The sequence below is a fragment of the Puma concolor genome, chromosome D2 (assembly GCF_028749965.1).
Source record: "Puma concolor isolate L17-30 chromosome D2, mPumCon1.1.hap2, whole genome shotgun sequence".
In the NCBI taxonomy this organism is placed as follows: Eukaryota; Metazoa; Chordata; class Mammalia; order Carnivora; family Felidae; genus Puma; species Puma concolor.
Window position 1 is genome coordinate 48,241,261 of NC_141677.1, and position 14,711 is coordinate 48,255,971.

At 43.5% G+C, this 14,711-nt stretch overlaps 1 protein-coding gene across 4 annotated transcripts in view; it reads right to left on the bottom strand.

Annotated features, from left to right (window-relative positions):
• The window catches only part of ERCC6 (ERCC excision repair 6, chromatin remodeling factor), a 79,523-nt gene that overhangs the window by 6,307 nt on the left and 58,505 nt on the right, over positions 1 to 14,711 (bottom strand). For all 4 annotated transcript variants that reach the window (XR_015241695.1, XM_086680255.1, XM_025918162.2 and 1 more), the window contains 8 exons: positions 12,529 to 12,645; positions 8,183 to 8,278; positions 5,500 to 5,715; positions 4,233 to 4,343; positions 3,707 to 3,826; positions 3,185 to 3,279; positions 1,375 to 1,520; positions 582 to 1,289 (listed from right to left, as the gene is read on the bottom strand). Coding sequence is in view for 3 of the 4 variants with exons in the window: in XM_086680255.1 (XP_086536381.1) it covers positions 582 to 1,289; positions 1,375 to 1,520; positions 3,185 to 3,279; positions 3,707 to 3,826; positions 4,233 to 4,343; positions 5,500 to 5,715; positions 8,183 to 8,278; positions 12,529 to 12,645 (1,609 nt within the window). In the remaining variant the exon portion in view is untranslated. The remainder of the gene's footprint in view (positions 1 to 581; positions 1,290 to 1,374; positions 1,521 to 3,184; positions 3,280 to 3,706; positions 3,827 to 4,232; positions 4,344 to 5,499; positions 5,716 to 8,182; positions 8,279 to 12,528; positions 12,646 to 14,711) is intronic.

Sequence of the window (14,711 nt, forward strand, 5' to 3'; positions counted from 1 at the left end):
AAACGGTGATCTCTGGTCACTCGGGCCATCACACTGTGAACGCGATGACTGCAGAGGCCTGAACAAGACAACATTCCCAGGGATGACTATGCTGTGCAGGACTGCCTGTCCTCCCTGGTCCTGAGCAACTGTGGAATCTGCTTTCCTGATTGTTCTCCCTCGATATTAGTGATCAGCTTTCCCACTTCCAGAGTGCCTGCCTCTGGCCACGTCCCTGCCTCTCCCCTATGACGGTTACTTTAATCTCCTGTGCTGGAAAATGACATAAATACAGCATGTCCAGAAACTTCCTATTAGTGTTCAGGTCACACAAATCTACTTAAAGCACTGCACCCCTCCTGTATGTGGTTGTAAGTCAAGTACTGTTGTTCCCCAAAGGTTCAATTTCTTTGAGGTCTTCAGAAAAGAGAGGTGAATAAGATTTTCAAAATGTCACTATATTCCAAATCTGAATTTTAGAAGAAAAACTACTTCCAGCTGAGAGCCCATTTGGCCCTGTGAGTAAAGGCTGCTACTGCTACAAAGAGCCTACCCATCTTCTGTTCCTAGCACACCTGTGGCACATTCAGCAAAAAGATTACCTGACTTTTTGAAAAGCTTTTCCAAGACATAATCGTCATTGCTCTGCTGGCTGGTCTCATTCTCATTTTCATTGTCTTGCTTCTGGTACCGCCTTTTCTTCACTAGGTGTGGAATTCGAGTTCCTTCAAACTTGGCATCTCTGCGATGCTTAGAGTTCTTAGGCTTTTGCTTCAGCCTGCGATGGTGCTCCAGGGTCTCTTCTTCTGGTGCACTATGTTTTGTTTTAGACTTGTGCTTATAAAAATTATTTTCCGTTTGCTTATTCTCCCGAAGAGGGTCTGTTGGAGCCTGGCAGCTTTCTCTTTTGTCAGAAAGACCTTGTTTTTCATGGATGCTTTCTTCACTAGACAGTCCATCCATTTTGCTGATTCCTGGAGAATCTGAACATTCCCCATGTCCACTAATCACTGATGACTCCTCTGGTCTAGACACTGCACTCGCCTCTTCTCCAGGCCCATCACCACCAGTCAGATCTCTAGGCGTTCGAGGGGCATCTTTCAAAGGATCAGATGTTACTTGATCAGATGTTACTGCATTTACTTCAGCTCCTGTCGTTGTAGACTTCTCTTCAGATGATGTGGCATCATTTGCAGATGCATTAGAATCAGGGCACTTTTTGCATATTGAAACATCAGGGTCTGTTCCAAAGGCTGGCAGAAGTTTTCTTTTTAAAAGGCGTTTGGGAGTCTGAACATCTGAACCAGTTCCTATAAAGGGGAAAAGCACACTCAAGTTACACTACATAATTCTGCTGCGATTTATTACTCTAAGTTAAGTTATTTTATGTAATACCTGCAAAAATAGCACTTGTTTCAGTGCTCTGGGATGCATCGGGGCTTGTCAGAGTGAACAGCTCATAAAGATCATTGGACTTGAAAAATCGCCTTTGCTTTGGATCTTTCAGCACTCTATTTGTCAAAAACTGCTTGAAAATTTGTCTAAAAAGATAAAAATTAAACTCGTATAAAACAATGCTTAGCCGTGCCTCAAAATCCTAATTATAAAACTATGACTGATATGATAACTGCCGCTGAACAAATGTCTAAATAATACCCAAACTTCTTGCTTTGGAAAATTACAATTCAGAAAGTACATAAAACATTGGATGGTCTCCCATGTTTTATAGAATCTGAAATACAAAGAATGTCGTATTATTTATACCCAGTGAGCTTTTTCAACCTCCAAGATTCATCACATGTCAGACAACACTTTTCTACATGTAATCATGTGATTCACAGCCTCTCTGAGCTGGAAGGAGTCAGCTTCCTGGCAGGTCCCCTGCCCTGCCCTCTTCAGGACCCTTCCATGATGGCATTCAGGAAACTCTCTTAACTGAGCTTTGTACTTGAAGCCATCTCACCCACTTCTGCCTGCTGATTCACTCTATGCTGAAGCTCCACACCATCATCACCCCTGCCCAGACGTCCCCACAAAGCAGTCCTGCTTCTATCACCCAGGCTACAACATGTCTCTCTAAAAGGAAGCTCTCCCTCACGGGACTCAGCTCATCTCCAGCCCTCTCAGAATAAGGACTTGAGGGGGCGCCTAGGTAGCTCAGTCAGTTAAGTGTCCAACTTCAGTTCAGGTCATGATCTCACGGTTCATGAGTTCGAGCCCCGCGTTGGGCTCTGTGCTGACAGCTCGGAGCCTGGAGCCTGCTTCAGATTCTGTGTCTCCCTCTCTCTCTGCCTATCCCCCAGTCACACTCTGTCTCTCTCTCTCTCAAAAATAAACATTAAAAAAATTACAAAAAAATAAAAATAAAAAAAAAATAAGGACTTGAAGAACACATACCTATCTGGCAGTAACCCAGTGCAGGGTAGAAAGCAGGGAGCCTTGCTTTAAGAGCTAGGGTGCAGTTTGAGAATAAAGTCTTCAGCAGAGGAGGGGGGAGAAGGTGGCAGTATCTCCACCCCACTGTTAAAGCGACCTCTGCCCAAACCCCTACTCATTGTAGAGAGAGATGGAAAAAGAAACAGGTATCCTGGTCAACTTGTCTCGCAGGGGCATCTGAACCAGGCTACCCCACGCTGATCACACCTGCATGTTATGTGAAAATTTCAGTATGTATTTCAACTCTGTCACTTCTTAAAATTTTTGAAAAAAAGATGGTACACTATAGTAGATAGGTACGTTTCTCTTAAATAACAGTTAACATGAAGTTTACACATAAGCAGTCCTTGATATTTAATAAGGTACGAAGACATTCAGGTTCAAAGACTTTTTTTTTTTTTAATATTAAGTAAACTCCATCCCCAATGTGGGGCTTGAACCCATGAACCCGAGATCAAGAGTCACATGCTCTACTGACAGCCAGCCAGGCACCCCAAAGACGTTTTCTAAAAACTCAAAATAAGCCATCTGAGCTTACTTTAATAAGAAAAAATACAAAACCAAAACAACCAAAAAAACCCCCCAAAACCCCCACATATCCTTTAAGTTACAGCAACTAGTGCTCTAAGATGAAAAGACTCTTAAAGCAATGCATGAAAAAAATTCCCAGCTCCAAGCCCTGGAGGCATACTTCTAGATCTACATCCTGCACACGCGGCAGCGGGGAGAGCAGTCTCCAGTCAAGGAGCGAGCAGCCATCTGTACTGACCGGTGGTAAATCTTTTCTTCGATGGTGCCTGCAGTCAGCAGCCTATACACCGTCACTTGCTTCTTCTGGCCGATCCTCCAGGCTCGCTCCCGGGCCTGCGGCAGAGAGATGCATGGTAACAAGCACCCTTCCCAATGACAAGCACTTACCGAAAGAAAAGAGAGACAGCCGGTCGCTTCCTTCCCCTGCCAAAGCTAAAATTTTGGCTACTGATGCTAAAATATATATAAGGCCTATTAAGGAAGATAAATAGGCAGGTGACAAAGGCAGACGGAGCCATCTCCACCTGAAAAACAATGTGTGTAACTTTGCACACTCTCTCTGTACCCCAGGTGTAGCGATGAATGTTACAGATAAACTGCTGGAGACTCTTCCTGTCTGTGAGGCCAGACAGTATCTTCCTCCACGCTGAAGACTGGGCAACAACCAAGATGTCAGCTCCATGCAGAAGCTGACAGGGGCGCCGAAGGACACTCCCAAGTGCTGGCCACTCACCTGTATGCCACTAATACACTCCCTTACCTGTGTGTCTGTACTTGGGTTCCAGTCGGGATCATAGATGATGACTCTGTTTGCCCCCGTCAGGTTGACTCCTATGCCACCCACCCGAGTGGTCAGAAGAAACACAAATATAGATGTGTCCTAGAGGTAAGATGTGCAACATTTAGCATGCTCATTTAAGACTAGTTACAGCTCTTCACCTCTGTCTTTACATACTCTACACATGGAAACCTCTTCCCAATACAAAAAATGGGTTATGTCCTGGAGACTGTGGGTCAGTCAAGATCTCATCCCACAACTCCTACTTTTAGTATCAATTATATTAGAAATATCTCAGAGTTGGCTTTTCAAGAAGGAATACACATTCTTTGTTTAGACACACAAACATACACAAAATACAGAAATGCACAGAGTTTAAAGCAGTAAGTCTCTCCCTACCCACTGCCTATTCCCCATGTACGCATGGCTCAGGTGAGTGAAGCTATTCTCCTTCCTTCCTCTGCACGGAGTAGCACTACTTGGTTGTACTGTTATATACACTGGTTACCTCGTTGTATCTTGTAATCAGTGGTTGTCTTGAAGCTATTGCAGTGGTACCATCCATCTTGAGGTAAGAATACTTTTGGGCTCTAAGGAATACTTCAAGTATGTCCAACATCTGTTTGGGAGAGGGGGGAGGGGAAAAGAGTTTAAAAATCAAAAATACACTTGCAGTGAGTACTCTCACATTTCTCTAAACAGTCAAACCTTCCCCAACAGGCTTAAATTAAAAGGGGCTTCTTGCTCTGAGGCAGATAAATATAATACTTACTACAAGAGTATTTTTGGCATTTCTCTACTATTAATTCTTCTCAGTTTTGTAAAGAGCAGGACATCTATTTGAGTTCAGACCCAAACCTACTCACACCCTAGAATCACATGGTAAACTTTTTTTTTTTTAATTTTTTAATGTTTATTTTTGACAGAGAGAGACAGAGCATGAGTGGGGGAGGGGCAGAGAGAGAGGGGGAGACAGAATCTGAAGCAGGCTCCAGGCTCGGAGCTGTCAGCACAGAGCCCGACGTGGGGCTTGAACTCACGGATCGCGAGATCGTGACCTGAGCCAAAGTCAGACACTCAATTGACTGAGCCACCCAGGTGCCCCTTTGGTAAACCTTTTTAAAAAGCTAACTTCGGGGCGCCTGGGTGGCGTAGTCGGTTAAGCGTCCGACTTCAGCCAGGTCACGATCTCGCGGTCCGTGAGTTCGAGCCCCGCGTCGGGCTCTGGGCTGATGGCTCAGAGCCTGGAGCCTGTTTCCCATTCTGTGTCTCCCTCTCTCTCTGCCCCTCCCCCGTTCATGCTCTGTCTCTCTCTGTCCCAAAAATAAATAAAACGTTGGAAAAAAAAAAAAAATGTTAAAAAGCTAACTTCTAGGCACCAACTCTAGAGAAAGATCCAAGCTCCCAAAGAGATCTGTAGGCTTTCCACCTTAGTATCAGGGGGTGAATTTGCTTTTAAAATCATTATTTTAAATTACATCTCATTTTTTTTTTTTTTTAACGTTTATTTATTTTTGGGACAGAGAGAGACAGAGCATGAACGGGGGAGGGGCAGAGAGAGAGGGAGACACAGAATCGGAAACAGGCTCCAGGCTCTGAGCCATCAGCCCAGAGCCCGACGCGGGGCTCGAACTCACGGACCGCGAGATCGTGACCTGGCTGAAGTCGGACGCTTAACCGACTGCGCCACCCAGGCGCCCACATCTCATTTTTAAAATTACTGGTTGTTAAGTCTTAAAGAATTGTTGTTTCTTGTATGAGGTCTGTATACTCACTTGTCTTGACTGCGAAAATAGCAATACTCGTTGACCTTGTTTGTGCCATATTTTCAACAAGGACTCAACTACTATCATTTTCCCAGAACGTTTCCAGTATCCAAACTGATCTTCTTCTAGTTCCTCATCTGGAATACCTCTGAGATTCTTGGGGCCTCCAGAAAAGAGATCAGGGTGGTTGCAGATTTTTCTTAGGGCTACAAGTCCAGAGAAAATCTATGGTATAAAAGAATTACGTGCATTTGAATTATCCCACTTAAATAACATTCGCTTGGAAAGGGAGGGAAGGATGATATTCAGTATGCAACACAGATTAAAAAGGAATTCTTCACCAGCTTCTTAGCTTCCTCCACATCCACAGCATATTAGGAGCTGGAAGAAATCAACCTTCATTCATCTTCTGTCTTGCTAAGGTAAGTAAGTTCTCTAGAAACAAAAACATCCTATTGGACTGAACATCTACTGGTCATATTTAATTTACTGATGATTTATTTTCTCTCACTAGAAAAAAAGGTATGCAGTTCACAGCATATAAAAACTGACTCATCTTTTATGTGAATAAAAAAATGCCCATCTAAATTTGGAGAAATCGGGCAGGTGACTGAACAAAAGCATTTAAATATTACTAAGTACACCTCACTGAAAGTTCTGCAGTTGAATATGAGTCAGAGGTTGAAGTTCCATTTACTTTTAACTTTTTTTTTTTTTAATGTTTATTTAGTTTTGAGAGAGAGAGAGACACAGAGTACGAACAGGGGAGGGGCAGAGAGAGAAGGAAACACAGAATCTGAAGCGGGGTCCAGGCTCTGAACTGTCAGCACAGAGCCCGACACAGGGCTCAAACCCACGAACCATGAGCTCGTGACCTGAGCCAAAGTTTAGACGCTTAACCGACTGAGCCACCCAGGCGCCCCAAGTTCCATTTACTTTTATATTAGAATATCAGAAAACGTGTCTGCCTGGAAAATATGCAAATGGGAAAGACATGAGGGTGGTTCATTCAGCAGAAGGGCGTAAGAAGAGACCAGGAGTGCCTGCCCTCCAGGCTCCCAGCAGAAGGGCATCCTTCACAGCTTTCTGAGTATGACTCAAATCAAGCTCAGGAGTATAAAAGCTCAAGTAGAAAAAGATGAACCATAAGTGAAGTCAACAATGGTAGTTTTAACTAGCAAACAACAGTTAAACAAAATAAACAATAGAAAAATCTGAACAAATCAGGAACATTGTCAAAATTCCTCCTAAGAGTCATCTGTAACTCCCCGTCTGCCTCTAGATCTGTGCTTCCAATACAGTGGTCACAAGCCACAGAGGGCTACTATGCACACACAGTGTGGCTAGTCCAGGGGCACCTGGGTGGCTCAGTGGGTTGAGCATTCAACTCTTGGTTTCAGCTCAGGTCATGATCTTGCGGTTTCATGGGTTCAAGTCCCACATCGGGCTCTGTGCTGGCAGTGCAGAGCCTGCTTGGGATCCTCTCTCTCTTTCGGCCCCTTCCTGATTCGCACTCTCTCTCTCAAAAATAAATTAATTAAAAAAATAATAAAGCATAGTAGTCCAAACTGAGATGTGCTGCAAATGTAAAATATCCAATTTTAAAGATGTAGTTTTAAAAAAGGTAGAATATTTCATTAATAATTTAAAATGTTTGATTATGTATTAAAATGACATTTTAGATACATACATCAGGTTAAATAAAATTCATTATCAAAATTGATTTCACTTCCTTTTACCTTTTTTAATGTGACTAGGACAATTTAAAATCCCATATGCAGCTGGCATTGTGTATCTACGGGTTGGTGCTAATCTAGACCACCTACGGCTTCCCAATTCAGAGGCACACGAAGCTAAGTTAAGGGACGATTTTGGAGAGATGAATAAATGTGAATGATTGAAGAACCTCCCATAGATGCCAAAGACAGATGAAGTAAGAAACTGCGCCATGGCTGAAAGAACTGAAATGACTTCATCTGGAAGAAACAGCACGCAGACAGTACAGGACACGGGCAGCCCGTCACCCATTCTCATCTCTTTGTCAACCTCTGTGTATAAGCAGGGAAGTGTGTTTCGGAGAGTAAGGTGCTTGCCACTCAGCTGTACCTCCCATGAGGACAGACCAAAGACTAAGGAAGTTTTATGTGTCAAATAAACAAAACACAATTCACACTTTAGGACACTGAAGCACAATGAAATTGAACAGTTTATATGGAGCTTCAAACTAAATGCTGATTATAAAGCCACTATGCTTATTGAATAAACCTTTACCCCCATCTACTGCTGAGTACTGCCAGTAACTAAAATGTTATCACTCACACAAACATTTATAATCCTAATTCTTCCTTCATGCACCTGCTAACCCCAGCAGTCCAGGGCCACTTCCCTGCTTTCTGCAAAGGACCAGACATCCCTGCAGGACTCACCACTACAGACCCTGTGTCTAGCACTACTCTTCTGGACCACGAGACGTGGGGCTCAAGTGTAACTGTGCTGCAATACAGGCAAAAGGAAGCATGCTTAAATGGAACTGTATGTTCTCTTACTTCTGGAAGGGCTTTGAATTAAGTGACGGTGCACACCCGAATGTTTCTAAGAGGTAACCATGAATCCTTGACTAGTCCTAGTTTCCTTTCCTCCCCTGCTTCCCTGCTCCACAATTCATTTCTCTACTTTCCATTATTTAGCTGACCTGCATATCTCCATTAAGAATTCTGTAAACTTCTTTGGAATCAATAAAATTTTGGTAGACTTTAAGTTGCTCCTCTGTAAGACGGCAAAATAGGACCTATAGGGGAGAAAAAAAAAAGAGAATTTTTTTTTTAAAAACTATGAAAATAATTAAAATATCAACAAAATTTTCCAATTAAAAAAGCACAACACATACAATTTTAACAATGTACCTCTTATTTTAAAAAGCCAAAATTGTGCCACATCTCAAGCTGAACAAAAACACAGTCACCCCTTTACATCAGCCCCTCCATTTCTGTCATCCATCCACCTCCAGATTCCTACCCACTCTCCCAACAGTCCCTGAAGACTGGCTTCCTCTCCACAACAAAGTTCAGGGACAGGTGCACAGAGCCTCCTGCATCCTAGCCTCCAAGAGTTCAGACCATGTCACCACCTGTGCCCCGCTCCCACCTTCACTTCCGCAGACCTGACCAGGGACCCTACCCTCGCCTGACTTGTTCCCTTTCCTGGAGATGGAAGCACAGGTCCGTAAGTTTACCAGACTCGCCCACCCTCCCAACCCAACTGTGCCTGTTACTCCATGCCAGAACATTCCTTGATTTTCTGCCTCTCAATACCCCTTTCTCCACGTCCACTGCCGCCACCTCACGGCTTGACACTATTCCTTAGTCATTAAAACAAGACATTCTCCTTCAGCTACCCCTTTGCCACCCACTATGTCTGCCTTGTAAACTTTCAAATGAAGACTGACTCAACCACCTGCCTTCTCTAATCCTTTCTGGTAAAGTACTGAGCACTGCTGAAGAACACTACCCATCGGGGCAGTGTCCTGCCACTCTTGCTCCTGGTCTCCAGGGGAAGTCTCTATGCACTCCCCGCTCAGCACCTTCTGTAAACCTAGAACAACTGTGACAACACTCCTCATTCTCCCCAAGCCTCCCACTTACCCACCTTTGTTACCCACCTTTGTCTCAACCTCTACTTAAAAGCAATCAAACGGACAAAACATCAAACATAGAAACTGAAGCTATCAGTCATGATTCCCTGACTTTCACTTCCTAAAATTCATCTACTTTATCCACCTCACCTGGTTTTCCTTTATCCTCAGAACAGCTTCCTATTTGCAATCGGGGCAACCCTTTGACCTTCACACTGGATCTGAAAACCCTCTCCTCTTCCTTAGGACAGTGCTCCACCACCTTACACTTTCCAAAATCTGAGGGGGAAAACTCCCTGAATGGATTATGTACAATCACCATCCCCACATCCTCTCCTGGACCCAGCACAAGCCTGGAGCACATCCACCAGGAAACTGCCGTGGATGAGGTCACTAATAACTTGCTGGCAGCCGGCCACACAGGGACCCTAGACCTCATGATCCATTTCCCCTAACCTACCTCCTGCCTTTCTACGTAGGCCTCCTATCCTCCTGGCTAGTCCCTCCTGATACCCTCTCCACAACACTGCAGCTTTTCTCTTCTCGTTCTGTGCATGGGCCTCAGGCAAACTCATCCCTGCTTGTAACTTTCACCCCTTCCCTGCTCAGAGGTCACAACTACATCCCAGCCTAGAACTCTCCTCAGAACCCAAGACTCATTTATAATTGCCTTTTAAGCAGGCAGATATTTCGTGGGTGCTTCAAACGACCCGAATTAAACTCGTCAGCTGTCTCCTCCACGTTCTGTCCTTTGAAGCCTCTGGCGGAAGATCCATCCCATCAACTACACAGGAAACCCCTCCTTGGTTCAGACTCATCTTTCCCCTCAGACTCTATAAGGACCGGCTAACTCATCCCTGTGCCTCCATTTTCCTTCTCCTCCAATACGTTCATATGCTGCTTGAGTAATCTTCCTAAAATATGAACCTGAGTATATGTAATTCCTGATTTCTTAAACTCATATTTCAGTCCTTTGAATACAAAGGCAACAGGGAAAAGCATTTCCTGTTAATTACAAAGTTAACTGAACAAATTATTCACCAGATGCTTCATGTACGCAAATCACTGTTTTAGGTGTTACACGGCATTTTAAGATGGGTAAGACAAAGTCCCAACCTCAAGGAATTCTGGTCAAGAGCCTCGTGGGATCTTAAAACTCCTGTGTGTAGGTTTGCTGGAGTGTAGGATGGATGGATGCAGTGGGGTGGAAAACCTCCAGGCAGAGGGAACATCCAAGCACATGGAAAGATAAGTGGCTCATGTTTGGAAAACAAGAAGTGATTTGCCTTGGCTACTACATGGAATATAAAAAAGACACATTCTGGGACTCCACAGCAAAAATAAATTGGTGCAAATAAGCTAAATCAGGTATTCTTGATGGGAAGAAGGACACTGAAGATAACTGGCAGGAAGATGAGCCTTGGAAAAACTAATCCAGCAACACCATGCAATACTGAGGAGAGTGCCAATCAATGGTGGGAAACGAGACAGACACTGGCTGCATTAATTTAGGAGGATGTAGAGCAAAGAAGCGAAAGCATGAAAAAGGACAAATAAAACAGCACAGCAACTGGTGGATTTGGAATTAGACAAAGAACAGAGCATTGTGGCCTGAGACACTGGTGGGAAAGAGAGACCTGCAAGGGGAATGCTAAGATCAAGGGCTGAGTTTGGAAATAAGTCTGGGGGAAGGGAAGAGGCAGGGACAGAAAAGCCTTGGTGACAGATCTCCAAGATCTTTTATATTTTCAACACTGAGAATCTATATTGTACTTACATTCAAAAGAAGGTGTAGTCATTGGTGGAGATAACAGACCACCAGGATGGCCTTTAAAAGGATGCCCCTTGCACTTGTACCCCAATGTTCATAGCAGCACTCTCAACAATAGCCAAATTATGGAAAGAGCCTAAATGTCCATCAAACTGATGAATGGATAAAGAAATTGTGGTTTATATACACAATGGAATACTACGTGGCAATGAGAAAAAATGAAATATGGCCTTTTGTAGCAACGTGGATGGAACTGGAGAGTGTGATGCTAAGTGAAATAAGCCATACAGAGAAAGACATATACCATATGGTTTCACTCTTATGTGGATCCTGAGAAACTTAACAGGAACCCATGGGGGAGGGGAAGGAAAAAAAAAAAAAGAGGTTAGAGTGGGAGAGAGCCAAAGCATAAGAGACTGTTAAAAACTGAGAACAGGGGCGCCTGGGTGGCTCAGTCGGTTAAGCGTCCGACTTAGCTCAGGTCACGATCTCGCGGTCCAGGAGTTCGAGCCCCGCGTCGGGCTCTGTGCTGACTGCTCAGAGCCTGGAGCCTGTTTCAGATTCTGTGTCTCCCTCTCTCTCTGACCCTCCCCCGTTCATGCTCTGTCTCTCCCTATCTCAAAAATAAATAAACGTTAAAAAAAAAATTAAAAAAAAAAAAAAAAAAAAAACAGAACAAACTGAGGGTTCATGGGGGGTGGGAGGGAGGGGAGGGTGGGTGACGGGTATTGAGGAGGGCACCTTTTGGGATGAGCACTGGGTGTTGTATGGAAACCAATTTGACAAAAAATTTCATATATTAAAAAAAAAAAAAAAGGATGCCCCTTTTACAACCTAAGTCAGATGACATCATTCCTTTATCTCCCTGTGAACCACCTCCTCCCTCACAGTAAAATCCAGTCTTCAGCGTGACCAGGAGGCCCTGTTGATCTGGCCAGCCATCTGACTTCTCCCTCTGACCACTGTCATCCTTCTTCCTGCCCTCAGGCCACAATGCCTTCCTTGAAGGCCCTTCCACTTCCATCTACCTAAAATGCTCTTCTTCCAAAAACTCCATGACTCACTCCTTCACCTTCTTTAGGCCTCTGTTAAATGTCTGTTTACCAGAGAGGAGACCTCTAACCATCCCTTACAAGAAGCCCCCTTCCCCAAATCCTCGCCCCTACTCACCCCATCCCCCTTACCCTGCTAATTTTTTCCTCCACACTACTGCTGCCTGCCATGTGACATATTTACCTATGACTATCTCCCCTCCTCAAGAATGAATGTGAGTTTCATGAGAGTGAGCGTTTGCTCTGTTCATTGCTATCTCCCAGGAATGTGACTGGCACCTACTATGATTTGTGGCAAGAATGAGTTGGGGCTTGAGGAAAATAGAGAAGTTTACAAGTGCAGCTGCAGGAATATGTGTGTTAATAAGCAAAAGAGCAAAGCCTGTGGACAGAGGAAGAGTCCCGCCAAGGGCAGATGACACAGCAGGCTCACCTGTCACATACAGATGTATACAAACATAAAGCAGCAGCCCAGCAGCACCAGCGGCCACACCTGTTAGCCTCGCCAACTTTGCGCATGAAAAGTAAACAGACAGGTACACCCACGCTTCAGAAATGTTTTGGTAACTCCTGGATTTACAGACCTGTTCATTTTTATCTGGCAAAGAAAGGCTCATTTTGACATCTGACTTCATTCTCCGCAGTAGGTATGGATTTATGGTATCTCGTAAGACACATGCACATTTATAAGCAGTTTTAACCTTTAATAAGAGAAAAAGGTAAACAATTACTTATGTTTAAGAAATACATTTGTTCTTACCTCTCAACTGATTCCAATGTTTAAAACAAAATTTTTTAATGACCTCTGGTTGTACAAAAGGGGCTGGAAATGGCTGGAAAATGGTTTGGAAAAATTAGGATAAGCTCCATATATTCCATTAGGTGGCAGATTTCATAAGATCTCATCAGTAAAAAAAACTTACTAATCAAATTTACAAAAAAGAACTGGTAATTCTGTGCCCTATTTCTCCTCCATACTTTGCTTTAATTATTATATAGTTAGACTTTAAAGTAGAGATTGGTTTGGTTCTCGACTACCCTCTAGGGAAAAAACAGCTTTCAAATGAATCTCTGTTTATAATCTTGCATTCTCCAAAAGCTACAAAGAAACTGCTGCCCTGCAAGACTGAAGATCAAAAGCTAACTCTGGGGGAAAGCTGCAGCAATGGGAGCAACCAGATAATAAGCTGAGATTACTGCCCACTGGGGACTTAGGAGAGTAAGTTCAAGAAAAGCCCTATGATCCCAGAAATAAAAGGTCACTCTAGCCTAAGACAGAGCATATGGTTCTGTAATGGAGCATAGCCACATGAGATGGGTATTAACTGTATGTAGAAAAACAAAGACCCACAGCTCAGGAAACACTCCCTCTGTAATTCACTTAAAGGCAAACAACGAATTCAATAAATTATTGATACCTGGAAAAATCTAAACAGGCTTAACAACCTAGTAAGGAGGACTATTTAATGAAACAAGAAAAATTCCAAACAAAGTTTAAATTTAACAGAGTTAGCTGCAAAATGAAGGGCAATAAAAAGAGTATGACTGTGTAATACATACAGAAAAACTCATGTGAAAAAGTAACATGTAAAAAACATTTTAAAAGACCCTAAGAACACCTTACTCGAGTCTGTAGACATGTTATGTGCATGTATGTGTGTGTATCTTGTGTGTATGGGCATATATAAATATAAAAACAGGATTTACTTGGAATAGTAGACAATAAACAAACAAGTTCAATAAACAACTTTTAATTATAGGTAACCTCATAAATGTATCATTCAGACACTGATAAAAATTACCCTGAAGATGATGATCAGGAACATATTATTGTTTGTAATACAGAGATGATAAATTTCAAAATTTAACAAGACATTATAGTCCCACCAAGGAAGCAAGTGCACGGTTTAAATTCTTCCTAAAAATATATACATTATGTTAAGGAAACTGTCCCCACATCCCCACCTCTACCCACATTTCTGATCTCCAGAAGCATGGGTGAGTGGATGATGATTCAGGAAAACCAGGGCTGGGCTGGTGGGTCGCCTGGCTACTCATTCCCACTCTTTCTTCTGTCTGTCCACCCCTCTGGAGAGTTCTCCTTCCCCCACCCCTCCCTGCTCCTGGCCTACTATGGTGAACTCACAGGGGTCAGACCTCAGAGTGGCTGGGGATGGGTCTGTTTTTCATACCCAACTCCCTTCAAAGAAAGATCTAAAGCTCTGGAATGGGGTGGAGATGGGAGAGCAAGGAACACCAAGAAACCCAATTTTAGCCTGGATGTCAAGCCATGTTCTCAGTGCAACTTTCCTAGGCTATCCTGTGCTTCATGCAATAAAGCTGATTCTATATTTACTCCCCATCTGCCTCTCTGTCTCTCCGTGAATAAACATACATGGTGGGGATCCAACTGTATTTCTCTTAACTATCCCTCCCAACTCTCTAGTACCATGGAAAATGGAGACCTAGCTGAGCACGCCCGTGCTTCCTTCCTACTCCTGTCAAGGTGGAGTGATTATCACTCCCCAGTTCTGCCTGTTCCAGAGCTGAGTGACCTTAGGCCAGTCACCAAACCACTGAGTCTCAATAACCTTGAGCAAGAAATGAGGAGGTTCTTTTCAGTTCTAAAATCCCCGCACAAGCTTATTGACATGCAAATCCAAGAAGCAGTCCATATTCTTGGCAGTTAATGTTCTTCTCCCTCACCTTCCTCAGCCTAGCATAATCCTCTCTCTCCCAGGGAGCCTTTCTTGACTCCCACAAGCTC